A 25,692-nucleotide genomic window follows, 5' to 3' on the forward strand; every position below is an offset into this window, starting at 1 on the left:
TCGGCAAAACTAGACGATCAGACTAAACTATCAAATGTTACTCTTGGGTTTAAACCCTTTACTGGATCGTATCCTGCGATAAACTTGAGCAAGCCAGCTTTATAATCAGTCACAGCCATGTTTCTATCTATTGATCTATTTTTCCATTCCCCCAAAGTGCTAATCATGACGATTACTTTAATAACCAAGGCAAAATTACCAACATTTCTTTCAGATGTCACAGTAAACTGGAGGATAAGGAACAATGGAAGTCAACGCACCGAAGGATATAAATGTGATACTGTTTATTTATCAGAAGACGATAAATGGCAGATAGAAGATGTTAGATTAGGCCATCCAATCTGTTCATATGTCATCTTGGAACCCTACAATGGAGGTTCAAACCAAGACATGTCATATTCCACAACGAGTGAGCTGCCGCTGACGGCTGTGGGCGCATATCGCGGCCTCGTGAAAACCCGAAGTAACATTCTAGATCAAAACCTCCAAAATAACATTGCTGTTGGGTCAAAAAATATAAATGTTACTTTTCCAATTCTTCCTCTCGATGGCTGCGTGGATGTCACTTTAAAGCCAGACGAACAATCTTCTTTTCTCATAGACAATGTCCCAGATAGAAAGACTCTCATTGTTTCCATAAATAGCAGTAATGACGATGCATTCCATGACCTCTACGTCAGACACTCTAAACCGGCAAACGCTTATCAATATGATGGTGGATCAAGGCTTGCCCTGTCAGCCGACCAAGAGGTGGTCATACCCGAAACAATCTTTGGAAAATACTACGTTCTGATGACCCGCCGACAAGATACGTCCGTCTCTGGGCCAATTACCAAGCCATCACGATTGTGTTCGCACATTGCAAAATTTGAAATCACTCGGGTATTCCCTAACCAAGTGGCCCCAATGGGAAACGCCACGTTGCGCTTAGAAGGAGCTTTGTTTGGACAAAATCTGGAAGCTTTTCTCGTAAATCCATCTGCTGAAGATAACTTTGTCGAAGCAGTTAAGGTGTATCGAATGAGCTCCATTGAAGTATATGCGACCTTCATCACAGGAAACCTAACCATTGGTACCACATTCCACGTGAAACTTGTCAACATTGAGTCAAAAGAAGAAGCCACATTGCCTGGTTCTTTGGTCATAACAAGTGGCGAAGCTGGACGATTAGAAACGTATGTAGATTTTCCAGAAGCTCTGGTGGTAGATTCACCAGGCGTGATAACGGTCACTTATGAAAATGTTGGAGACACTGACATTGTTAGCCCGGTGTTGGCTGTTCGTGTTATCGGTGGCCAAGCTCAACTCCGCCCTGTTCAAAAAGCGTTATCATCCGGCCAGTTCTCTTCCACTGTGGTGTTTTTAGCCCAACCCTTTCAAGGTCCAGGCGGTATTTTGCCTCCAAAGGCTCATGGGGAAATGGTATTTGATTTCGAGTCTCGTGCAGGCGGTGTGACACAAAGCACATTCAGTCTTCAAATGTTGGATGAAAACGACAAGCCTCATCCTTATCTGAACAGCAGTGAAGATCTGAAGCCAGATTTTCTAAGCAGCGAACTGTGGGCTCCAGTTTGGGAAAATTTTCTAATTTCCGTTGGGAAGACAGCCGCGTCATTCCAACACAGGATGTCAGCAGTCAGTACCTTACTCAGCAACTCCGGAAGAAGAGTCAACTTGGTGAATGATCTTATTCAGTTCCAACTTGATATTGCAAACGGAAAACTGACAGGTGAGATATCATCTTTTTCTTTAAAAAAGAATACTTCAGAGAGAAGAATAAGTCAGGATAAACATTTACCTGTTTGTCGCACGTAAATTTGAGCTTGCCAACTTTTTAAATAATTCTCAGTCAATTATTCAGATACTGTACGTTTGAGTGTCGTAATTGCGTATTTCAAATTTTGCATAAATGTTTTCTGTATTTTTTTAAAGGCGATCCGTTGTTAACCGAAGATGACATAACGGGTCAGACCGCTGTAGATTTGGCTCTTCCTTTGTTGCTACAAAGAATCTACAGTCCGCTGATATCAAAACGAAGACAAAAGGGCGCTTTTGGTGTTGGTTGGATTGCACCTTGGTGGTAAGAAAACCGCAGTTCCTGTTCACAAACATGATATAATGATAACTCTAACCATGATGAAAACGATGACGATGATAGGAAGGAGTCTTTTAAGAGGAGGCAAACAATAAGTGGAGGTGGTATTTAGTAGGGCCGAGTCTTTCAGCATATCATACAAAGACTACAAAATACATCGACGAGCTATAACCATGAGTAATGCTGATATCAACCCCAGAGGTTGTTTGTGGTTGTTGTTTCATTTTGAGTTGTCTTTATTGGCTCTTCTCTTTCTCCATTAAAGTTTTAATTTATTTCATCCTTTAACTCTATAAGGGAGGCTGCGATCACACAAATTACACCTGAAACCATTAGAATTGTGCGATCACGCGAAGAGCTGGTGTTTAAATTTGTCACAGCTGGGCTGTACAGGTCGTTTGATAGAAAGGAGATTATTGTTAACAACACAGGTGAGAATCGTTTGCGGTTTGAGCTTGTATCATGGTTTTCTATTTATTTTTACAATTACTATCACCCACAAAACATTGGGACTCATATCATGTTTTTTGTCCCAAATTACGATAAGATAAACACTCAGAGATCATGACCTACAGTGTTGAAAAAAGAAGAAGGAGTTGTTATGGGCAGCTGAGTGAGAAAGCGTGCTGACGTGGTCTTCATGTCTTCATGGACATGTAGACATTATGTTTACATACGAATGTGGTTTTTTCAACTGAGTTGATAAAACTCAACTATCTTGTTATACTCTCCCACCGACGCAGCACCACAGTTTCTTTAGAAATTTTCCCCTTTAAAAATTATCGTGTTTGCCATGGCACGTTAGGAAGATTTGCTTATTTGCCTCGCTATCTATTCATTGGTGCAAGAAAAAGACATCTTTCGTTCGACATATACCATAAAAGATACAGTTAATATTTCTATTTATACACAGTCTAGCTAACACGATAAAATTATCCACTCTTCTTTTCTACTTAGACGTTCGTTTCACCGACTCCAGCACCTCAACTGTGTTCATCTTTGATTCTGTCATGAATCACCTGAAGGAGATTCAGAGAGGTAATGAGACGATCACCGTCGAATATTCACAAAACAGATCCTCGACTTTCACTCATTCGTCCGGAGGAAAAATCTCTGTGAAATACAACGACATAGGATTTGTACGAGAGGCGCAATTTGAAGATGGATCGAATGAAAAACAGAGATGGTAAGAATGTTTCTCCTTCCCTTGTCAAACCTTCGAAAATGTAAATTACTACGGAGGCAATGTGGTGGAGGGATTAGGGCGCTAGGCTTCTCATCCGGTGGTCCCGGATCCAGGCTCTCCACCCTGCTACCCGTTAGATTTGGTCTCGGTTGCTCCCACTTCGACTCTTTGGCTGCGCTTTGTATACAGCCAACTGGTCTACCTCTATCCAGTTGGGATGTTTTTATACGCTATGTTTATATAAAGCTTTTGCGTGGATCTGTTCGTATCGGCTTTGAAAGCCCTTTTGAGGGAGAAATAAATTAATGATACAGATTTTCATTTACACACTACGCTTTGACATACTTAAAAATTAAACGTCTTGTCTTATTTTACCCGCAGTTTCTACTCATACAGTTGGGATACCGGGTCTCTTTTGTCTGTCACTGTTGGTGAACAAATCACTCATTACACGTACAACGTCCACGGCGATCTTACAAGTATTGTTTACCCTACTTCATCCACTGTCAAGTACTCGTGGAACCAGTATGGACTCCTGAGTAACATAACAGGTTTTAACAAGAAAAACAAGCTCATCTATGGAACACATTTCTCGTACGACTGGAATGGAAAGGTGATCATGACCAGACTTCCACAAGGTGACTCGGCTGAACTTTTGTTTAACGAGAAAGCAAAGATGATGGACATTCGGGGCGCTGGTGTTGGCGATGTACGTTTTGAAAGTGTCAGAAATGATGACGAGGTTGTTAAAACTATGAAGCAAGGAGACCAGGTAAAGGATTTATTTAACACTCGTTTGAGATGCTAAAATTATTAAAAGGACAAGTAATGCATGCAGAAGATTTAACGATATTTTATTGCGGCTAGTGAAGGGGGAAAAACGTGCCGTTTTGACCAACAAGCCTTTGGTCTCAGAGGATAGATACACTCCGTAAAAAAGGACAAGAAAATTTCCACTTCTTTATCATGCGCCGGGCTCTGATTAGACGCTGACCTTGTGAAAACGCCCTACTTGGGCATTCCCGCGTTGTTCGTGACTGAAATCGCCATCCATCGGGATTTACTACCTTTCCTCCACGGCGTTAACGCCATAGTGACACCAACATGTTCGGGCCGTTTGTTCTAAGAATATGCTATCAATTTTTCAGATTGTGTTGACAAGGAAGTACAACGTGAAGACAAATATAATGACAGTTATTGACGCAAACGGCCATGATACAGAATTCCTTCTGCGGCAAAACGGGGACGTCTTGAACACGACGGATCCAGGAGGTCTCGTTTATCAGAATATTTACGATAAAAAGGACAACTTGATCAAATTCATATACCCGGATGGTAAAACCGAACTATCAGACTATGACGATAGAGGGAGACTGGTGAAGTTTACTGGTAGAGCTGGAAAGGAAGTCAAGTTTGAATACGATGAAAATAACCAACTTGTAAGTTTGAGCTGTCTGTCAGACAATGATAGGTAGTGTTTTCTTTATAAGCCACTTGACTATGTCTAGAGCCTGCTCGTAAATTAAGCAATATTCAGCTCACGGCGAAAATATTCAGTAAGCTCGGTAAGTGGAAAAAAACCACCTGAAAAACACAAATCGGACTGTTTGTGGCCTTTGCTCAAGTAAAACACATAAAAGCCGCACTTGTGGCCATCATACATGAAGTACTTAACGAGAATATTTACTTCGCTAATGATTTTAACACTTGATCAGCAGGGATTTGCTAAAGCAAAGGCATAGAAAAAACCAGGAAAGATTTATTACTCGACGTTTCGGGGTCATCGTGACTCCATTATCAAGAGACTAGTTTAAAAACATGCAAATAAGGAAAGGTACAAGAATAGCATAAATTAGAATGAACGGCTTAAACAAACACCTTGGCGCGGATGGAATCCGTTTGCACGTTCAGTGTTGGCTTACGCATGCGAATATACAACATTTCATTAACAAGGCAATCAAATTTGCCGTTACATTTCGCGATGACGTTGAATTGCTCGATCAAGCGTTCAGGCATTTCACTATTGTGCTGGAGGTGGTAGTGTTTGTAGATAGAAGATGATTTCCTTGTGTGCCCTTCTACGCGATCGTGTAAGTGACCACGAGTATAGCCCACATACCCTGCATCACACAGGTTACATTTAAATTCATAAACGATACATTGTTGGTTAACAATAGGGGGCTTAATTTCGTGTTGCTTAAGCTGTTGATCGAGCTTAGGGCTAACGAACACTGGTTGGACAGTCACGCTTAACTTCGAGCTTAGACTGTTCAGTTGTTGTTTAACATGATTAGCTGACGATTGGTCCTTGAAGGGTAACACTAATCTCACAATCTCCGATGGTACGTCTGGTGATGGACAGGGCTCTGCAGATGAAATCCTTCTCTCAACGAGCCGCTTGATTGTAGTTTCAACCAGTGGCTTTGGGTATTTCAAGTTATGAAAAACCCTTCTAAGGCGGTCACATTCCTCGGAGAAGAAAGACCAGTTAGAAGATAATCGATAAGCGCGATCCACCATGGTGTTAACTAGGCTGCGCTTGTACTTAATGTCAACATGACTCTGGAAATGCAGAAGGAGACCCGTGTTGGTTCTTTTGATGTAGACCTTGCTCTCAATCTTTGGTGCACGGTTAAGCAGTTCAGTTCCTAGAAAGGGAAGGGATCCTTCCCGTTCGACTTCCATGGTAAACCGGAGGGAGGGATGGGTAGAGTTAAGGGTGTCTAGAAACTGGCCAGCGGTCACTCTATCAGGCATTACGGTCAGGGTGTCATCGACGTACCTGACCGTAATGCCTGATAGAGTGACCGCTGGCCAGTTTCTAGACACCCTTAACTCTACCCATCCCTCCCTCCGGTTTACCATGGAAGTCGAACGGGAAGGATCCCTTCCCTTTCTAGGAACTGAACTGCTTAACCGTGCACCAAAGATTGAGAGCAAGGTCTACATCAAAAGAACCAACACGGGTCTCCTTCTGCATTTCCAGAGTCATGTTGACATTAAGTACAAGCGCAGCCTAGTTAACACCATGGTGGATCGCGCTTATCGATTATCTTCTAACTGGTCTTTCTTCTCCGAGGAATGTGACCGCCTTAGAAGGGTTTTTCATAACTTGAAATACCCAAAGCCACTGGTTGAAACTACAATCAAGCGGCTCGTTGAGAGAAGGATTTCATCTGCAGAGCCCTGTCCATCACCAGACGTACCATCGGAGATTGTGAGATTAGTGTTACCCTTCAAGGACCAATCGTCAGCTAATCATGTTAAACAACAACTGAACAGTCTAAGCTCGAAGTTAAGCGTGACTGTCCAACCAGTGTTCGTTAGCCCTAAGCTCGATCAACAGCTTAAGCAACACGAAATTAAGCCCCCTATTGTTAACCAACAATGTATCGTTTATGAATTTAAATGTAACCTGTGTGATGCAGGGTATGTGGGCTATACTCGTGGTCACTTACACGATCGCGTAGAAGGGCACACAAGGAAATCATCTTCTATCTACAAACACTACCACCTCCAGCACAATAGTGAAATGCCTGAACGCTTGATCGAGCAATTCAACGTCATCGCGAAATGTAACGGCAAATTTGATTGCCTTGTTAATGAAATGTTGTATATTCGCATGCGTAAGCCAACACTGAACGTGCAAACGGATTCCATCCGCGCCAAGGTGTTTGTTTAAGCCGTTCATTCTAATTTATGCTATTCTTGTACCTTTCCTTATTTGCATGTTTTTAAACTAGTCTCTTGATAATGGAGTCACGATGACCCCGAAACGTCGAGTAATAAATCTTTCCTGGTTTTTTCAATGATTTTAACGTATTATTTTGACTTAATTTAGACGGCAGTAAGCCTTCAGTTTTTTTAGAGAGAACATCGTTTAATTGGCTATCTGTGATCATAAGTAGGCCTGTCCCAACTGTGCTTGGCAACATTTGAGGAACTTTCAGCGTTTGGAGCAACTTTTTGCGGTTCTAACAACCTCGAGCAATTTTTGCTTTTGTAAACAATTTTAGTTGAGATGATGATAGGTTTGGAGCACATATCAAGCACGAAAAAGTCAACGATTTCATATAAAACTTCAATTCATGCGAACTACTAACTGTAGTACACCGCGGTTAAGTTAAAACCGTTTATTCACGTCCGTTACACACTTACTCTTAGCCGAAAAGAACTCTCAGAATAAATTAAATACACACTTTATACATACATGCAAATCCGTAGGTCCCAAGTGTATTACGTCACTTGCATTCATTTTCACACGTGGGCATCACTATACACTACAATAACCTTTTACTTGACAGCGTCTCGCAGGCCTACTGCGATCCTTATCTAAGATTAGAACGGATTATCAGCTATCACGACTTTCGGCAAGGCGTCAAGTGAACCATAATTTTTGTTCCGTCAAACTCAAGAGTATTCTTACATTCCGATGACCGATGTTATTAGTAATTATTGTGAAGACCAAAAAATAAAGCTTTCAAATAACGTTAATGAAAAAATATCAACAAATTTAGGTATAGCAGCTTTTGAAATTTAGGTAGCAACTTTTTGGATTTTTGGCAACTTTTTAGAATTCCAGTTAGCAACTTTCCAGCGTTTTACTAGCTCAACGGGACAAGGCTAATCGTAAAGGAAGTATACCTTCTTTTCGCAAGGACTAGCCTCGTTCAAAAAACTTTATGTTAGGGTATGCTAGAGGGAATGTGTTAATTTTTCTGTTGATACCTTTTATCTGTTTACGCAGGTTAACAAAGATGTCGACGATCTTAGCTCTTCGTACTTCTTACATGATAGCGATGGTAATATTGTTCAAGCGATTAATGGTATCGGTACAGTTAATATTGCCTATGACGGTGAAAACAGACCAATCAGTGTTACTTATCCAAACCGTAAGAGTATCATTTATGAATACAATGAATTCCAACGTCGCGTTGGGCTAAAAGTCTCCGACTTAAACCTGGTTTACGAGTATGACCAGTTAAACCGGCTATCCGAAGTAGTGCGCGTAGACTCGGGTACGGCCGACGTTTTGCTGAAATTGGAATACAACTCACAAGGGATGTTATCCAAACGTGTCCTTGGAAACGGAGCTTCTTCAGAGTACGTTATGGATCCAGTTAACTCCAAATTGTCGCGTGTAATAAATTACTTTCCAAATGGCAGCATTTCCTCATACTTTGAGTACAATTATGACAAGCAAGGACGAATCATTCAGGAAAACACAACATCAGGAATCTGGCATTACAAATACGATGCAGCATCGCAGCTCATCGAGGCAAAATATCCACACGGTAAAACCGTTCGTTACACCTACGATAAACGAAAAAATCGAGTGCAGGTTTCAGAAGAGCCCGGTAACAAGACTTTATATTTTGTCAATGAAGTTAACCAATATATTTCAGCGGGAAATTATGAAATCAAGTATGACGAGGATGGAAATATGGTGGAAAAGACAAACAGAGATCTACGGAATGACAGCGTCAAATTCAAGTTTAGCACTGAAAATATATTGCTACAAGCTGAAACCCCAAACAGAAGGTGAGAAACTTGACCAAAATAGAAGCCAAATTGTCACCTTCTTTAAATGATAACCCCCCTCAAACGGCACTTATAAACGTCATTCAAGGGCGTACCTGGGGAGGGTGGAAAGTCCTCTCCCCCTGTTTGTCATAGTAATTCAAACAACAGCAATAAATTGAAATGCCTCAAAATACTAGTAAGATGCAACTTCTTTCGAAAGTAGTCATTACAAAACTTTACTTCCGGCAAGTGAACAGGCCGTTACTGAAATTTCTTCCCACCCGATTCCAAAAAAACTTTCTAAAAAATTTGACTCACTGTTTTTGTTACTGTAGGTGTAATTATGTGTACGACGGCTTTGGAAACTTGTACAAGAAAACGTGCGGTCAAAATGAGGTGCAATACATAATTGATCCTTTTGGGAATCCAGGAGCTGATATTGTTGGCCAGGTAAAAACTTTTCATGGCATTGTGCTGGTCACGACATTTAGCTGAATATTTGGCAAGTTTGTAATTACGTCTTAAAGTTTTTAGCCATTGAGTTCGCGGTCACAGAGAAATGACTTGAAGTGGGCCGATAAAATCTTCAAAAAAACCTTTGCAAGGACAAAAAAAAATGAGAAGGTAGTAACCAGCCAAGAAAGGAACAGTGACAGTTCGAGATGGAGGAGAGAGATTGATACAGATTGTAAATGACGAACATGCTTCGGAAAGGCCAGTTTTATTCTGTAGTGGCCAATTTGTTGGGAGATCAGGATATCAAAGCAAAGCACCTGATTGGCTTGTTTTCTTCTACACAAAAGCCTTTCCCTTGTGTTTTCTCTGTCCAAAGATTTCTGAATTTCTTAATAAATTAACTTGCTTTTTTTGGCAGATTACCGGTGTAAATGTGACATATTTTATTCACGGCCAAGATCTTGGATTAGTTGCTTTGATGGACACGAATGGAGATTTATATTATTACGAGTTCGACGCGCAGGGGTAAGACTTAAAAGCTAATATTATTTGTACCGTCTTTTGGACTGGTTTCTATTGCAACACGCCAAAAGGGACTGATGAGTCCAAGGAGGCAGTTAAACCTTCTCATCTTCCTTGTTTTAAGCCCCAGTGAACTGGTTGACAATTCACTTGTGGCGGCCGCGGCCAACCAAGCTACGGCACAAGCGAAGTGAAAGTTTGTTGTCAAACTCAGGAACACGTGTTGTTCCCAAGAGTATTAATAATCTACCACCTTAGTATTTAATCCTTAAAATCCTGAGAGTGACCAGCATCTAATTTCTCCTTACAGTTATATCGCTGAATCATTCATTAAGATCATAAGAATAGAGGAAGTGATCACCAACCTAAGAAGCTTTGATTGTTCAACAAATTCTCCTTAACAGTATCGAAAGAAATGCATAGAGGAATGTATGGAGAAGATAAAAACTAACTGTTTAGGGGTAAAAGATTCATTATTATTTGGAAGACTGAATCTGGTTCTGTACTGATGCCTGCTATCTTGCTTCCTGAAAACGAAAAAGGCCTGTTATGTATATTACTGACAGAGGGAAGCACTACACTGTGAATTTCCATCATACTGTCAATACACGTCAACTCCCCTTTGCAGGTCTGTCGTAGGAGTACTGGGTCCCAAAGGTGATCTAGTTAATCGGTACAGTTATGACCCGTTTGGTAGGATATTAGCAGCCTCTGAAGAGTTGCCTCAGGACTTCACGTTCATTGGTCAATGGGGAGTGACCGCTGATCGCGAACTAAGAAATATTTACTGGATGCGGTTCAGGCACTATGATGCACAGCTCGGACGATTTCTTAGCTTCGACCCACTTGGTATGGATTTCTCAGCGAAACTGTATGTGTTTATTAAATGAAAACATTAAAGCTAAATGATACAAGCGGATAATTTAACGATGCATTTTAAATTACTTTGTTAGAGATGTTAGAGAACCAGACTTGAAGGTCTTTTATATCATTTCAAGGCTAAGAATGCTCAAAAAATCCCATTTGATTACAAAGTGTCATTTTATTCTGTTTTTCATTTCAGGCTTTTCAGGAAAAAGTATTAATCTATACTCGTACGCAGCCAACAATCCTATAATGCTGAAAGATCCTAGAGGAAAATTTTTTCCCTTTGCCATTATAGCCAGTGGAGCCGTGGGGGCGATTGTTGGTGCAACGTCAAATGTTGCTGCTTATTATGCTTCTCAGAAGATGCAAGGGCAGGAGGTAACTCTTGGAGGTAAGTGAACAGATTCAATCAAAAATCTTCAGGCTTGTAATGGAAACACCATGATATCGTTTTCCAAATATATCGTTTACAGCCCGCATAAGCTGCGTTGGGAGCAAAGAAAGTTAACGCGACACCAATAAAAAAAATTAAGGACGAAAAGTGAGCAACAACATCGTGAACGGTTATAACCTATTGGTACAACCGCGTGGACTCTGAGTGTTTGAAAATACTTAAAATTAGCTGGATTTTACGAGCGCGTAAAAGATCAATTTCAATTGAGTGCCCAAGATTGCTTTGTTTCAGTTTGATGTACTTCGCTCTGTGATTGGTTCAGAAAACTCCCGCCCCTCTCTTAACCAATCGAATTCAAAAGTAAAATTAATCACGACTCGGTCGCCCGCGTTTTCCCGCGTTAAATGGTCGGTTTCACTTTGAGTTCTCATTGGCACTTCAAGATAATTTTCTCTCTTCTGATTAGCTGTTATGATTTCTTTGGTTTTAATCAACTGAAGAGGGCTGTAATGGCCAGACTATGGTTAATAATGCTGGATGAATTGAACTACAGCTCTAATGTTTGCTATCTTCAGGGGTCGTATCAAGTGCCTTAGGAGGGCTCGTCTCTGGATACGTTAAAAAAGGAAGTAAGTGCTATACTTTAAAAGAAAACGAAAGTATAGATTGTTGCTTTCTTCATCATTCTATTTCCTACATAAGTGGTATGTGACTCATGAGCTCTAGCTCTAGTTAACGTTAACAATGTTAATAATAACAATTTCTGTATATATTTAATTACCTTTACGCAGAAGTCGCAGTTGGGTTTGCTATTGGCTTTGGAAGCTCAGTACTTCAGCAAGGAATTGATAATGGTGTCGGGAATGTAAATTGGCGACAGGCGTTAGAGGGCGGTGTAAGTAGTGCGATCGCGTCGGCCCTACCACCCCTCAAGAGATCAAAATGGAGAACAGGTAGATGTACTCATGATTTTATTGTCCACCCCAGATATTGCTGTGAAGAAATTGTTTCGAAACTTTCCACATAAGCTTTAATGAGTTCTGATCGCTTCAGGACGGCTTTTTTTTTTTCTGTTGATGTCTGATAATGTTGTATTAAAGACTCGTCCTTCGCCTAGATGCAGGAGCCCGAGGAAATGAATTTTTGTTTTGGTGTACGCTGTTTTGATAGACGTAGCCATGATTTTATTTTTACCCAGATATGCAGAGTTCTCCAAATCTAAGCCACTCTATCAAAAACGAGTCTCCTGTAAAGACAGGGCGAGCCGACAATTGAAAATTAATGTAGTTATTCTCACACTATCCTATGCCACTTCCCTGAAACGTTGTCCCCTTCGGACTGAACTAGCCCGTTTCGGGGAATTGCCCTTCTTTGTTCAGTCATTGAAGTGCTTATAATGTTGATATGACTGAGGCATCCTAGCCTTGAACATTTGAAAACAAATTATCCGTGAGATTGTATGTGACAAATTTGTTACATAGAAGTAAAACCTTCCACATGTTAATGCTTCGTTTCTTTTGAAGGGAATGCCCCAGTGGACGATTACCTAGACGAGATATTAGATAAGACTGCCAAGAATCTGATTATTCCACCACTGGGAAAAGACATTGTCGTTAAGATAGCTATCTGGGTTCAGTCCTGGGATCCGGTGAGATGATTGATTAGCAAATGTTGTCTTTTCTAGTCACAATTTTAGATACTTAAGTTTCCTTTATTGCCGCAATACACGTGCGCATAGTGTCCCCTCTGGGTCGTGTTATGACGTCTCCACAAACTATTTGCGGAGGTAGCACCCGTCCGCACCCGGACGATCAAACTACACCATTACATGTTACCCCCGGGTTCCAACCATTTACTGTATCAAGATCTTTATAATATAACCACGCGTATCCTAGATGTTGTCTTTAAAGACTTTCGCTGTTACCGATCATGTTAAGACTTACCCAGGCAAAGCTCTGGTTGAATGACTAAGGAGTTATGATAAAGAATGTTTTGATTTCGCCAGATCGTGCACTAGAGAAAACGATGCGTCCTCATTGTATGCATGCAGTTGTGATGCATGTGTGCAATCGTTTCCTTTCATTCTGTCAGCTTTTTCAGTAGCTTAACTCAAAGTTGATTTTCAAGTCCTCACCGTAACTTTATGGACATTTCCTAATGAAAAAAGATTGATTGTATTTTATTTACCCTTGATTTGTCACAGAATGACATGATTGGTCCTCCCGGATATGGAGACGCTCGCTTTATTTCATTGAAGACTCCCCTGAACTACAAGATCAGGTTTGAGAATGATGCAAATGCTACCGCGCCTGCGCAGAACGTGATTATCCTGCACACTTTGGATCAAGACCTGGACATTCGCACATTTAGAATTACAGGGTTTGGATTTGGCAACTTTACTAAAAGGCTAAGCAAGTCGGTAGCCTCCATTCAGGTAAGGAAACCAACCAAGCGTGTTGAGCTTTATAAATATCCTATATCACCTTAGAGCTCTAATCTTCAGTCATACTGGTTGTGACTACAATACATTGAGAAATTCTCTGCGATAAGTTTATTAAATAGAAAATAATAAGACATCATTTTCTCATGGTTCATCTACCACTTAACCCCTCCCCCCACCCCCTCCCCCACCCCTCCCCCCCCCACCCCTCCCACCCCACCCCTCCTCAGTCCCATTCCGCCAAGAGGTGTCAATCGCAAGAGAGCCATAGGTCTAACTCCTCTTGGAAGCGATCTGAAATCCCCTACCATCGTCCATGCCTAGACCCATGCTTATGTCAGTAACTAAACAATATCCAGCCATTACTTAGATGCAAGATTTTTAAAGCGTTCCCTTATGAACATTTTTTGACACGCTTTAAAGTATACATTACGAAAATACATTACGTACATCGATAATGTTGATATCAACATATGTATAATGAATTTTTTTATTATTATTTGGCAGGAAACAATAAATTTTGTATCAGAGAAAAACCTTTATGTAAGAGTAGTGGCTGGCATAAATGTACTTACCCGTGAGGCACACTGGGAGTTTCAGAGCCTTGATCCTCTCACAGGTAGCTGATTGTTCACATCACAAAAGGATCTACAACTTGCCTCTGATGATAAACATGACCATGATTTATGCCAAAATGAAAATTTCACTTGTATTTCTCGAAAGGAAGAGACGACAAACGGGACGGTAAAATTTCACAAGAACGCTATTAACGTTGGGTAAAATATGTTTACTTTTCAAGAAAAAAAAACACGCAGCATGAGATCAGAACTTTTCTTGCGTCTGGAAAGTAGAAGAATTGGGTATAGATTGGTGAATGTATGATCATTTATTTTTTTTAAAATCAATGAGTTTAAAAACCCATCTTGTAATGTTTGAGTATTTTTCAGGCTATTAAACGGGATTATAACATGGTATTATGATTCTGGGAATGAAATCCTTCAGTGTGTTCGCTTAAAATCATGGGCATTGGGTGACATTCTCAAATGTTAATGTTTACGTCCCAAATTTTTTCTCTATTACAGGTGAGACTCCCGATGATCCTCTAACTGGTTTCCTTCCACCAAATAATGGTACCACCGGACAAGGATATGTGAGTTTTACAGTTCGCTTAAAGAAGAACGCGCAATCTTTAGCAAGGATTGATGCGAAGGCGAGCATCTATTTCGACAAGAACGAACCGATTGACACCCCTCCAATATTTAATACGGTAAGGAGTTTGATAAAGTAATTAAGGTTGAGGGATGTGAATACCAGATGAGTTAAGGAAAAGCCAGAAAAAGCACAACGTACTGTTTTTGTCGTTCTAAAGCTAAGAGGGAGGGATTGCAGGATTGATGCAGGATTGGACACCCTACGAAGCAAGAGATGACGGCGATAAAAAATGCAAACGATCAATTGAACGCACTTAATAATTCCCTCTTGTATTTCTCGATTTCTATGGATCCAGATTGACAGTTCCATGCCGTCATCCAATATATCTGTGATAAATGAAGTAATGGAGGTTGGAAAGTTGGCCCTGGAAATTGATACACTGGACGAGGAATCTGGGGTGAAGTCTGTTGACGTGTTTTATCTAATCTCAGCCAGCGGTGGTGAGTCTCTGTGATTTTGTTCGATGTTTTTTAAGCTTCAGTCAATGAGCAATAGCGTTTGGGCAAATAATCTACTTTCAGTTGTCTTTATCTAATAGAAAGTATTAGGTATACAACCAGAATTACGCAAACCCTATCGGGGATGTGAGCTCAAAAAAAGTTTCCTTGGTGTTTTTAGTAGCATTTGTGAGTAGATAGCCGTGAATAAGAGAAGATGAAGTGACGAAATTAGTCCTTTCTAGCCCTGAGTAAATGATTTACACTTTAAAAGCTTCTGATACCGATATTTTTTTTGTCTTGCAGTTGTGCCCCAGAACCGACAGTTACTTCCCTTGGTGTCCGATGTCGTTGACAACACAGTGTTTTTACCCCTCCCCCCTGGGAACACCTACTCACTTTTGGCTTTAGCTGTTGATCATGTGGGTAACAGACAACTAATGGAGTGGAATCGCGCAATCGCAGTGGACTTCTCATTGCCAACACGTGGGTCCCATGCAGTCAAACATTGTTTATTATAATCAACAAAATAACGCACATTTAACATCTTCAGTTTTTACCCATAAAACCTTGCAAGCCTTGTAAAGAGTCATGTAACTTAACATATTTGTTTAACACAGTACACAATCAAATACTTACATGTGACACTTTTTGCGCTTGTTTACCACCTCGCTGGTTTTTTTGTCTATCGTACATTGTTCCGTTAAATTTTTTTTTTTAATTTTTCACAATATATCGCAACTTATGTATTAAATCCCAATCAACATGTTATCCTTTGACCTACTTCCCACTCGTCAACTTCAGTTTAGACTTACGGCTATCTACGTGTTTATTCAGGAGAACATACCAAGTCAATCCACTACTATTCACGATGACAATTAATTTTTTTCGTTTTCACCGCAGCATCGTGTGAACGGCTAAATAACTGCTCCGGCCGTGGAAACTGTACTGATTTGAATTTCTGTGTTTGTGAAAGTGGATCTTATGGCTTTAATTGCTCACTTGGTGAGTATTTTCGAGCAGAAAGCGTTGGAACGAGATAGTTTGTTGAATATGATATGAATGAAATTATTGATGCTTTCATTCACTGGTTAACATTTGTTTTTGAATGATTATAATTATAATGATTGCAATAGTAATAATTATGAGAGCTTAATAGACTAAATCCATCATCTTATTATAATGCCACTTAGTTCATACAATGATTTTAATCATGTTATAAATTCATTTGCAGATTTTCCTCTACGATTTGAGCCCCCGATAATCAATGCTATGTACAGTGACACAATTGAGGACGTGCCCGCTCAGTTATATCTCTCCGCTTTTGTTCCGGATTTTGAGATTAACAGCTACAATAAAAATTTCACCCTGAAACTCATAATCCATGAAATTTCCGAAGGAATGGCTTTTAGTAAAGGAAACAGGAGCGGCGATCGTATTGTGTTAGAGCCTGCAGATTTTGGCGATATATGGATGATACCCCAGAAAGATTTCTCAGGACTCGCGAGGTTTAACATTACGGCAATAGTCTCCACCCCAATAGAAACTAAAGCGGTCTCTAGACATATTGAAATAAACATCACAGCCGTTGCAGATGTTCCATTTCTTAATGTCAGTGTGCCGTGTCACCATTGGAACAGCAGTGAAAAGCTTATTCCAGTGTTCCTAGAAGCCCATCTGAATGACCAAGATGGATCAGAAAATCTAGCAATCGTCTTTTCGGGTTTACCGACGGGCTATCGATTGGTTCACGTGAATGGCACGAGCTTGGTGAACAGAAGTAATACAAGAGCCCCTCAAGACGCGCCCCGTCTGTTTATTTCAATAAACGAGACTTTAAAACCATTCGTGCTAAGAGTAATTGCCACGGCAGCGGAAAGATTCAATGGAGACCAAGCAAACCAAACAGCTGATGTTAATGTTACATTCTGTGGTAAGTCTTGTGACATCGAGATTTGGTTGCAAAACCGTCAAAGCGTAGTCTTGTTCACGGTGATTTCCACGGTAATTGTATGACTGTGGTTTAAGGACCTTTAATCATTCGGGGATTGGGCCTTGACTGGAGTCCCTTTTCTGAGTTATTGGATAAAGGACAGGCATTCAGAAAATCGAGTTGGTAGGAGTAAACGAAGAAAATTTGGGCATACTCGTTGGTTCATGCTGACGGCAAAGTCAAAAGTTGAGCTTTTTGGAAGAAAACAGCCCTAAGCAGAGAATAGTCTTGCTCACAGTGATTTCCATGTATGACTGGGGGTTAATGACCTTTAATTATTCGGGGATTGGGCCCTGACTAAAGTCCCTCTTTTGAGTTATTGGATGAAGGACAGGAATTCAGAAAATCGAGTTGGTAGGGGTAAACGAAGGAAATTTGGGCATACGATCTGAGATTCGTTGGTTCATGCGGACGGCAAAGTCAAGAGTTGAGCTTTTTTAAAAGAAAACAGCTATAAGCAGAGTCAAAGCAAACTAGTTATACGCAGACTGGAAACAGTTTGGTTGTGGTTACTCCAATCCTTGTTTCCTTGCAGCAAACTTCACTTGCTACAATTGCACCCGTTTTATTTGGGTTTGGCTCTCGTCGACTTGAACTACATGGCGCTGTTCTATTTCCTTCACACTAAGATTTCTTTTCACCCAACCGTTTATCTGCCTCGCTCGTAGCTAACTTTATTTGTTCGCCTGTTCTCCAATCTTCTCCTTGCAGATAGAAATCTCAAAGATATCCTCATGGCTTGAAGTCGCCCTAAGAACTTTTCTTACTTTTTAGCTCTTGAAAAATTAAGGACCCAACATGTTTTTGTTGTTTCAGTGACTTGTGAGGCAGTAAACAACTGTTCCAAGCATGGAAGTTGCATAGAAGTAAATACCTGTGATTGTGATAGTGGATTCAAAGGATCTCTTGATTGCTCAACAGGTTTGTTTCCTACTTCAGTTTGTTCAGTGTTACTTTCTCTCCCTTTCCTTTCCTGCTTTCTTTTGCAAGATCATTTCATTGCATCATGTCTTACCTCTCTTACCTCTTTATCTTATCTTTACAGTTTCCTGTGAAGAAGTAAATAGTTGCACCGGAAGAGGAAACTGTACCGGCCCTAATGTTTGTACCTGTGAAGATGGATACAAAAGTGTCGGGTGCTCACAAGGTAACTGACATTTTATTTTCTTAATTAGTGAAAAGTTTGAAAGTGAAATGTGATCATCGCAGTAAATTTGAAAAGTTTATAAATACCAATTTTGATTAGACGTTATCTAAAGGTTAATTAAATCCCGGAATGTTTCCCACACTTCTTGGCCCTCTAAAAAGTAAAGCATACATCTTCTCAATGAAAAAGGCTTCATTAATCTCTAATTTTCAGAGTAAAAATAAGTCCAGAAAAAATCGCGTAATTCTTTGATTAACCGCCTTCTACAATCCGGAACAAGTGAAATGAATTGTCAAATTGTAGTTTTAACCTGTGCGTAAATGCTAAAACGCACAAACGCTGTCCGTTTCCGTGCCCGAAGACACTGTTGCGTAGGTACTCTTCCCCTTGGGGTGTGCCGTTATTTTGTAGGAGAAGGGGGTAGGGGGGATTTTACGAACCTTTGAATCTTAGTTATTATGACTCGCATATCATATGCTGTGTTTCAAAATTATCATTCCTCGTCCTTTCTATGGATGCATCTTTAACAAATCTTTTCTTTGTATTTTCGTTTCCGTTTAAGCAACCTGTGAACTTCGAGATCACTGTTCTTATCGTGGTGACTGTATCGGACCTAATGTTTGTTCATGCTACGTCGGTTCCCAAGGATTGAACTGCTCTGGAGGTAAGATAAATGTGAAACGTTCAAATTTACTTGTCCTCTGTCGCCCCACGATGAAACGGTTAAACGGGTTTACCAGGTAAGAAGAAGGGGATCGGTTTCAGTATCTGAGTAACTGCGCACTTGGGGTACCACTCCCATAATCCAATGACAGTCAACTGCTATCAAGTTAGGGTTAATGTTGGGTTGAGGGAGGGGTGGGTACGTAGTTGCTCAGATAATGACATAGGTCTGAAAAAGGCATTAGTTATCATCGTTACAATTTTTACAACTGATCAATTATCTATTTTGCGTTTTAACACAGTGAACTGTAAATTAGTGAACAACTGTTCAAATCATGGCACCTGCACTGGACCCAACCAATGCACCTGTGAAGAGACCCGCCAGTCACCTGATTGTTCAATAGGTGAGAAAATATATCCGAGAAAAATAAGTATGCCCTGCTTCGCGTTGACTCCAGGAAACATTTATTGTTGTCATTACCATCACTTTTTTCGTTATTTTCATTGTATTTTTGTCAATGGAGTGAAGGTTAAAAATATTGTTATCTTGAAAGTTGTCTTTACATTATTTTTATCGTCTTGGCTATTGTTATTATTATATATTTCACATTTTCACGCTAAATTTTCGTCTTTTTTATCGTCCTTATAATCATTACCATCGTTATTACATAATTTTTGTGGTGAGATGTCATCATGGTTAAGATTCTCTCTAAAATTGATTTCACTACCTCAAAATTTCAACCGTCTACGTTCGTCTCCAACATTTGATCGCTCAATTTTAAGTTAACAAACCTTTTTGCAGGCAACTAGTTATACTAATCTACTTTCTTTAGTCTATTTAGATCTACGTTCCCAAGTGCTAATTGATGCTTTACTCTTTCAAGTTGGTATCATCAACATTCCGAAACATTTGTGGCATAACATCAATGCCTTAGATCTAACGTATATTCTACATACTTTAGATCTGTGGCATAACACCTGGAGTACTGTGGTACAGCATTCATACCTCAGATATTCTGATAAAACAATTTTCTCTTGGATCTGTGATTTTAACACTCGTATCTCGGATTTGTGATAGAAAAACCCTTATCTCAAATCTGTGATATGAAATCCAAATCTCAGACCCAAGATATATCAGCCATATCGCAAATCTGTGGTATCGTACTCACATTATCTCAGATTTGTGTTACAAAAAGTATCTCAGATCTGTGATATAAGTTCCTATTTCAGATCTAAAATATGAAATCCATATCTTAGAGAAGAAATATCACACTCTAATGACAAGTCTGTCGTTTGAAGTCCATATCTCAGAGATGCCAAATGAATGGCGATATCTTAGCCGTATCGTATACCACTCATGCACTTTTCCTTTTATGCTTATTGTTTCATCTTATCAAATAAAATGAAAGTGACTAACTGTATTTGATACTTTCAAGAGCAGGGCAGAGCAGCAGAGCTGGGCAGCAGTTGTTGTAGTAACTCAACGAGATGGTGATATAATCACACGAAACAACGTTAAGAGTTCATTACTGTCTCATGTCCACTGAATGTTGCATAAAGAGTGAAGGGAGACGATGCAAGTTCTTACAAAATTAATAATAATATTTAATAATATTTATTAATTTATAGTAGGCAAATATCAATTTACCATTTCAAGGTCAGATGCTCTTCACAATCAATATAGGTATATGTAGAACTCGCTAATTACAGCAATATAAACTGAACTGGTCAAAATCATACACCATAATAATATTACTAGTAATAATATTGAGTAGTATTGATAAATAGAGAATAATACATGGGCGCGCGTAGATACGGAATTTCTTAACTCGATAGCTCACGAGTGAGCGCAGCGAACAAGTGAGATGTCGCGTTGAACAAGAGAAGAGAAATTTAACCTTTCTATTTCTCCTTTTCCTTCCCCAAATCCCATTCGTGACGCCGTGCGAGCTACATCATTTCTTAGTGGCTCGTCTCGCTCCACCCATAAATATAACTCAAGACGTACCGGCAGCATACTAGACAAAAAGATAAGAAAAGAAATGGCAACGTCATTCATTTCGGTCTTCAATAATTGTCGTTTTGTTTTTTACGATTTCTGTTTGAAGTCATAAAGTTTGTTCTTCATTATTGTCTTCTGTGCTTTTGGTTCACATGTTTTTCAGATATTCACGCTTCGACCATCGATATATGACGATCAGTATGCTTCCACCTTTCAAGGTAAAAAAACCTTTGAGTGCCCGTAATAACAGAAGGCTTATTAAGCAGAATTTCTTCTCCCAATCCATGTTTTCCACCTCTGTCCATTGCGTTGACTATCCCCTGTATTCTAACGAGTAAAGATGAAACTCTTATGATAGCCGGCATTCGCTGTCAAACCTCCATCTTCATTCTATTTTCTTGACTTTAAGATGAGTGTTTATGTTTCGCCATATTACAGCTAAAATGCTACCATCCATTTCTTCTTTATTTGTCAATGTCAGTTAATTTTGAATACAGTGTTTCTGTTGCAGCATGATTATCTCCAATTGCTACGGGTAGACGGTCAGGTGATCTCACGGCAATGGAAACCTGTTCTCAGTTTGATGCTATCTCCAAAATGGTGTACACGTCCCCAGTCCCCAACTGGGAAAACTTTGACACATGCAAAATTTAGTTTGCCGGAAGGACCAAAGTTCACAGTCGTCGAGGAATCTTAGCAGAAGTGAGGATCAGCTGTCGCCTACAAGTGCATGAATGTCTATTCTTTCCCCAAAAGTGAAGAACTGTCTTGTCTCCGTTGGAAACTCTCTTCTAAAATCGATGCCATTCATTCAAGGGTCCCATTTTTGGAGAATTACCACTGACCAGCTGCATCGTTATTATACATATCAGCCTTGTTATAATATTTATAAACCTTAAGTTTCAGACATGTTTGTAATAAATCTATATTTTACTATTTACTATTGATAAGGCAATAAACTTATAATAACGATTTTATTCATATCTTTTGAAACACTCTCCTTCCCGTCCAACCTTATTACATCCACTCCCATCACTATACGAGCCGTCTCCGTTCTTATTGCAGTTTCCTGCATGAATTCTTCGCCCTAATTCCCTTAAGTATAATCAATAATGGTCCCAAACAGAAACAAGACAGTTATTCCATTGTTAAAGAAAACTACAGTTACAAAACATGTACATTTTTGGGAAATGAGTCATGAATGAAAGCAAGTAAAGTCGCCGGGAAAGACCTCATGTTAAATTTGCTCTTTGCTGCATTATCAACCATATGGTGGTTAATTGCTGTTGTGAAATAACCATCATGAGTAAGGTACTTTTTTATTTTTGGAATTCATATATTATACGGTATTGATATTGACTGGAGCAGTCTTGATGCCTATATCATGCATATGGTAAGGACTTCTCGAAGTACATCATCAGGCAAAATATCACTCTCATGCATGCAATTTTCTATCAGAAAAATGTTACATCATAGAGCTCGCTTTCGATGAACTAAGAATGTATTCTAATTTGTCCTCTGGGTTTGTTCCAAACTATTATTTGCTCTACTTAAACGAACCTTCCATTTGAGACGGCTTGTGGTCAGCGGTGGACCACTTATGTAATAACAAGCAACTCGTACTTTACGATCAAAGACCAACCTTTAAACTGAACTGACTCAACTTTCAGCCTCTATGGCTGATCACGGATCACGATGTCTTCAGGGAGCAAGCGTTATCATTTTCTACTTCATCTTGTTGTCTGGAACTCTCTTCTTCTGTGGCCCATTATTCTTTTACGGACTTTATCGATGCTTCCACTTTAGTTGGCCGCTCGGTTTTGCCTACATAGCCTGGTGGTATTTAGTTGATTTGGAGACTCCTAACCGTGGAGGAAGAAGAGCAGAGTTTGTGAGAAATAACGTTTTCTTTAGGTACGTGCGAGATTATTTCCCAGTCACGTTACTTAAGACCACAGATTTAGACTCTTCCAAAAACTACATATTTGGTTACCATCCTCACGGCATGTTCCCTGATGGCCTGGCCTTGAGCTTCGGATCAGAAGCCTTGCAGTTCAGTAAAATTTTTCCAGGGATTGTTCCTTACATTGGGGCACACTCTTGTAAGTATACCATAAAATTATGAAGGTCTTCTATTTATCATGTATATTTTTCATTTCGGGTGGTAGCGTCAATTCCATGTTTTGTCACGAAACGACGTCACGTAACAACGCAACGTCAAAAAGCGTAAATTTCACTGCGTGACATCTCAGGAAACATTTGCGACGGAGATCAGATCAAGAATAGGCTGATCGTTTAAAACTATGAATAATTTTAACCATGTAAAAAAACGCAGTGGCTTAGCGTTACTAAATCCCTGTAATTTTCACTCCCTTTCCGCTTTCTTATTCATGTCTAATTGATTTTTGTTGAGTTGATAGCTTACTCCTACCCAGAGTGATAGCATGCTTAACAGTCTCCCTTTCTCTAGATGATAATCAGGAAATTCATGCCATGATTAATCATTCAATCAATTTTTCAATGATCTATTACCTCAATTTGCTGATTGATTCACTTTGTGTTGTAGTTATGAGTAGATCCCCAATTTTTCGTGAAATTGCCATGGCTCTTGGCGTCATAAATGTCCATCGTGACAGCTGCAAGTTTGTATTGACTCAGCAAGGACCTGGACATTCTGTTGTCATAGCAATTGGTGGAACATGTGATATACTTAACATGAACCGTGACTCTTATGTCATAACTCTTGAGAGGCGTAAGGGTTTTGTTCAGCTGGCCTTGGAGACTGGGTAAGAGGTCAATTTTCTGTGTTAAACTGCAACATAGGAGGTCACAAGTATAGAGAGGTTAAGTGAGTTTGTGCAATTTTAAAATAAAAAGTCTGGTTAAAAAAGAGCTGAAAATTATTGAGCTCTGTGACTGGTTACTAGGTCTCACTTATGGTCAGCAAAGTAAATGAGGGGGGCAGGTGGGGGGGGGGGGGGGGGCTAGAACAGGCTGTCTCCTGTACCCTAAAGATTATGCAAAAAATGGTCATGGGAAGTTTATTCCTTAACCCCCAGAAGCTATGGACAGCAACACTGAATGTATAGAATGGTGGGCTGATTTCACAATTACCAAGCATCAAATGTGTATGGGTCAAGCCTGAATTTTTTTTTTCCTTTATGATGGTAGGGCTCATTTAGTTCCAGTTTTTGCTTTTGGACAGAACAATGTGATTAGTCGTCAGCTTAAGCTGAACGGTCTCCTGACTGCTTATCACATTGGTCGCAGCAAATGGGAGAAGTGGATAAAAGTTTTCTTGAAGAGCTGTTCAGTACTGCCATATGCACAATATTGTGTAATGCCTTATTCCACACCCATAACTGTTGTTGGTAAGTTGTTTTCCTTTTTAGAACCTAAAGTTACTTTGTTGTAAATTACAGAAAATTCAAGCAAATTTCTAAAATAATGAGGTAGAGTAAACCCTTTCAACCAGCTTCCATTACTTACTAGTACATGTTTCTTTATATATATATATATATATGTATTTATGTATGTATGTATAAAACAGACATATTACAGACCAACATTGCATTTAATTTGACCCAGATTATTACTGTGTAACATTTTTCAGTTGGATCACCCATCTCTGTGGAAAGAGTGGAAAATCCAAGCAAGGAACAAATAAATAAACTGCATTCTGAGTATGCACAGAAGTTGAGGGAGTTATTCTATGAACATAGGGATGTCTGTGGAGTGCCACAGGGTAGTGAGCTTGTGATTCAGTAGCACCAGAGCTTCAGCCCACAGTCTCACTAGTGTGCCTTTGTAACGAAACTGTAATCCAAATTTTATTCTTGTGAACCTTACATGGTGAGGCAAGAAGCAGCACAATACTCAGAGAAAGCATTTTGACACTGAAAAGATGGTAAATTATTTTAGTGCTTCATTCAGGGATTTTTGAACACTTATTCTAGATCTGAAGACCAGCCCTGAACAACCTAACTGATTCCATTTCTCAACAGTTATGTACTTGACTTCAAAATAAACAAAATTTCTTTTGTTTTGCCTTTCCTATTTTTTACCTTTTCAAACCACATAGAAACCTTGCCTCCTTAATGATAATGTGATAGGTGAAATTTCAGACAGCATAGTCCAAATAGTTGAGATCAAGGATATTTTCTCTTTTGCATAACAAGACCACCATGGAAAAACTTAAGGATTAATTTAGGAAAAGATATCTGCAACTGAATCTTCCTATTATATATCACTCATCTCAATCAATGATCCTTAAAGGGAAGGTAGTATTTGCCAGTTTTCCTGTTTATAGGACTGATAGAGTTACAGTCCATAAAATTTGAAATTGCCAAACGTGGCTTTTTTTCAGAAATTTGGGGTGATAAAGGGCCTCTGTTTTTTTTGCCTCATATTTATGCTGATACTCTCAGTTCAGTCAGTTGGACAATGAGTTGAATGAATTTTTGAGCAAGAGAAATCCAGAAGATTACAAAAGCTTCTTCAATTTGTCAATTCACCAATGTCCTAATTAAAACTCTGAGCTCTCCTTGTGAATCAAAACACAAGGGTAAAAGTAGATAAGAAAAGATATAGAACAGAACTATTTTAAGAGGGAATCTTTGTGTGCACAAGGATGTCCCAACCCTCAAAATCAAGAAAAGAGAACATGAGCTTGTGCTCTCTTGTACCAAGAGGTCAAATTTGGTAACACAACAGGAAATCAGAACCTTTGAAGAATTTAAAATTCAGTTTTGAATG

At 39.6% G+C, this 25,692-nt stretch overlaps 2 protein-coding genes across 3 annotated transcripts in view; both read left to right on the forward strand.

Annotated features, from left to right (window-relative positions):
* Window positions 1-21,914, forward strand: part of LOC113676270 (uncharacterized) — a 40,641-nt gene extending 18,727 nt beyond the window's left edge. The window contains exons 21-47 of one of the 2 annotated variants that reach the window (XM_089209782.1): window positions 215-1,729; window positions 1,933-2,080; window positions 2,393-2,526; window positions 3,053-3,281; window positions 3,663-4,053; window positions 4,430-4,720; window positions 8,029-8,822; window positions 9,140-9,254; window positions 9,679-9,785; window positions 10,411-10,631; window positions 10,846-11,040; window positions 11,619-11,672; window positions 11,835-11,996; window positions 12,567-12,691; window positions 13,247-13,477; window positions 13,991-14,102; window positions 14,566-14,750; window positions 14,991-15,135; window positions 15,439-15,618; window positions 16,036-16,137; window positions 16,367-17,065; window positions 17,942-18,046; window positions 18,171-18,272; window positions 18,835-18,936; window positions 19,238-19,339; window positions 19,769-21,155; window positions 21,449-21,914. In XM_089209782.1, the coding sequence (XP_089065908.1) occupies window positions 215-1,729; window positions 1,933-2,080; window positions 2,393-2,526; window positions 3,053-3,281; window positions 3,663-4,053; window positions 4,430-4,720; window positions 8,029-8,822; window positions 9,140-9,254; window positions 9,679-9,785; window positions 10,411-10,631; window positions 10,846-11,040; window positions 11,619-11,672; window positions 11,835-11,996; window positions 12,567-12,691; window positions 13,247-13,477; window positions 13,991-14,102; window positions 14,566-14,750; window positions 14,991-15,135; window positions 15,439-15,618; window positions 16,036-16,137; window positions 16,367-17,065; window positions 17,942-18,046; window positions 18,171-18,272; window positions 18,835-18,936; window positions 19,238-19,339; window positions 19,769-20,010 (6,788 nt within the window). In that variant the 3' untranslated portion in view covers window positions 20,011-21,155; window positions 21,449-21,914. Of the gene's footprint in view, window positions 1-214; window positions 1,730-1,932; window positions 2,081-2,392; window positions 2,527-3,052; window positions 3,282-3,662; window positions 4,054-4,429; window positions 4,721-8,028; window positions 8,823-9,139; window positions 9,255-9,678; window positions 9,786-10,410; window positions 10,632-10,845; window positions 11,041-11,618; window positions 11,673-11,834; window positions 11,997-12,566; window positions 12,692-13,246; window positions 13,478-13,990; window positions 14,103-14,565; window positions 14,751-14,990; window positions 15,136-15,438; window positions 15,619-16,035; window positions 16,138-16,366; window positions 17,066-17,941; window positions 18,047-18,170; window positions 18,273-18,834; window positions 18,937-19,237; window positions 21,156-21,448 lie in introns of both variants that reach the window. The other variant, XM_089209781.1, reaches the window with a different exon arrangement.
* A 618-nt stretch (window positions 21,915-22,532) lies between these two features.
* On the forward strand, window positions 22,533-24,979 carry LOC113676237 (2-acylglycerol O-acyltransferase 2-A). The gene is made up of 4 exons (XM_089209793.1): window positions 22,533-23,039; window positions 23,504-23,723; window positions 24,109-24,308; window positions 24,551-24,979. The coding sequence occupies exons 1-4, from the start codon at window positions 22,613-22,615 to the stop codon at window positions 24,703-24,705; spliced, it is 1,002 nt and encodes a 333-aa protein (XP_089065919.1). The 5' UTR covers window positions 22,533-22,612; the 3' UTR covers window positions 24,706-24,979.
* The last annotated feature ends 713 nt before the right edge of the window (window positions 24,980-25,692 follow it).

Source organism: Pocillopora damicornis, chromosome 6 (assembly GCF_964200805.1).
Source record: "Pocillopora damicornis chromosome 6, jaPocDami1.2, whole genome shotgun sequence".
In the NCBI taxonomy this organism is placed as follows: domain Eukaryota; kingdom Metazoa; phylum Cnidaria; class Anthozoa; order Scleractinia; family Pocilloporidae; genus Pocillopora; species Pocillopora damicornis.

Bases quoted from the DNA above. Each gene is read 5' to 3' on its own strand.
- LOC113676237 (XM_089209793.1), top strand. From the start codon at position 22,613: ATGGCTGATCACGGATCACGATGTCTTCAGGGAGCAAGCGTTATCATT. The intron at 23,040-23,503 runs GTAAGTATACCA...TTTGTGTTGTAG, and splicing joins TTACATTGGGGCACACTCTT to TTATGAGTAGATCCCCAATT. The intron at 23,724-24,108 runs GTAAGAGGTCAA...TTATGATGGTAG, and splicing joins CAGCTGGCCTTGGAGACTGG to GGCTCATTTAGTTCCAGTTT.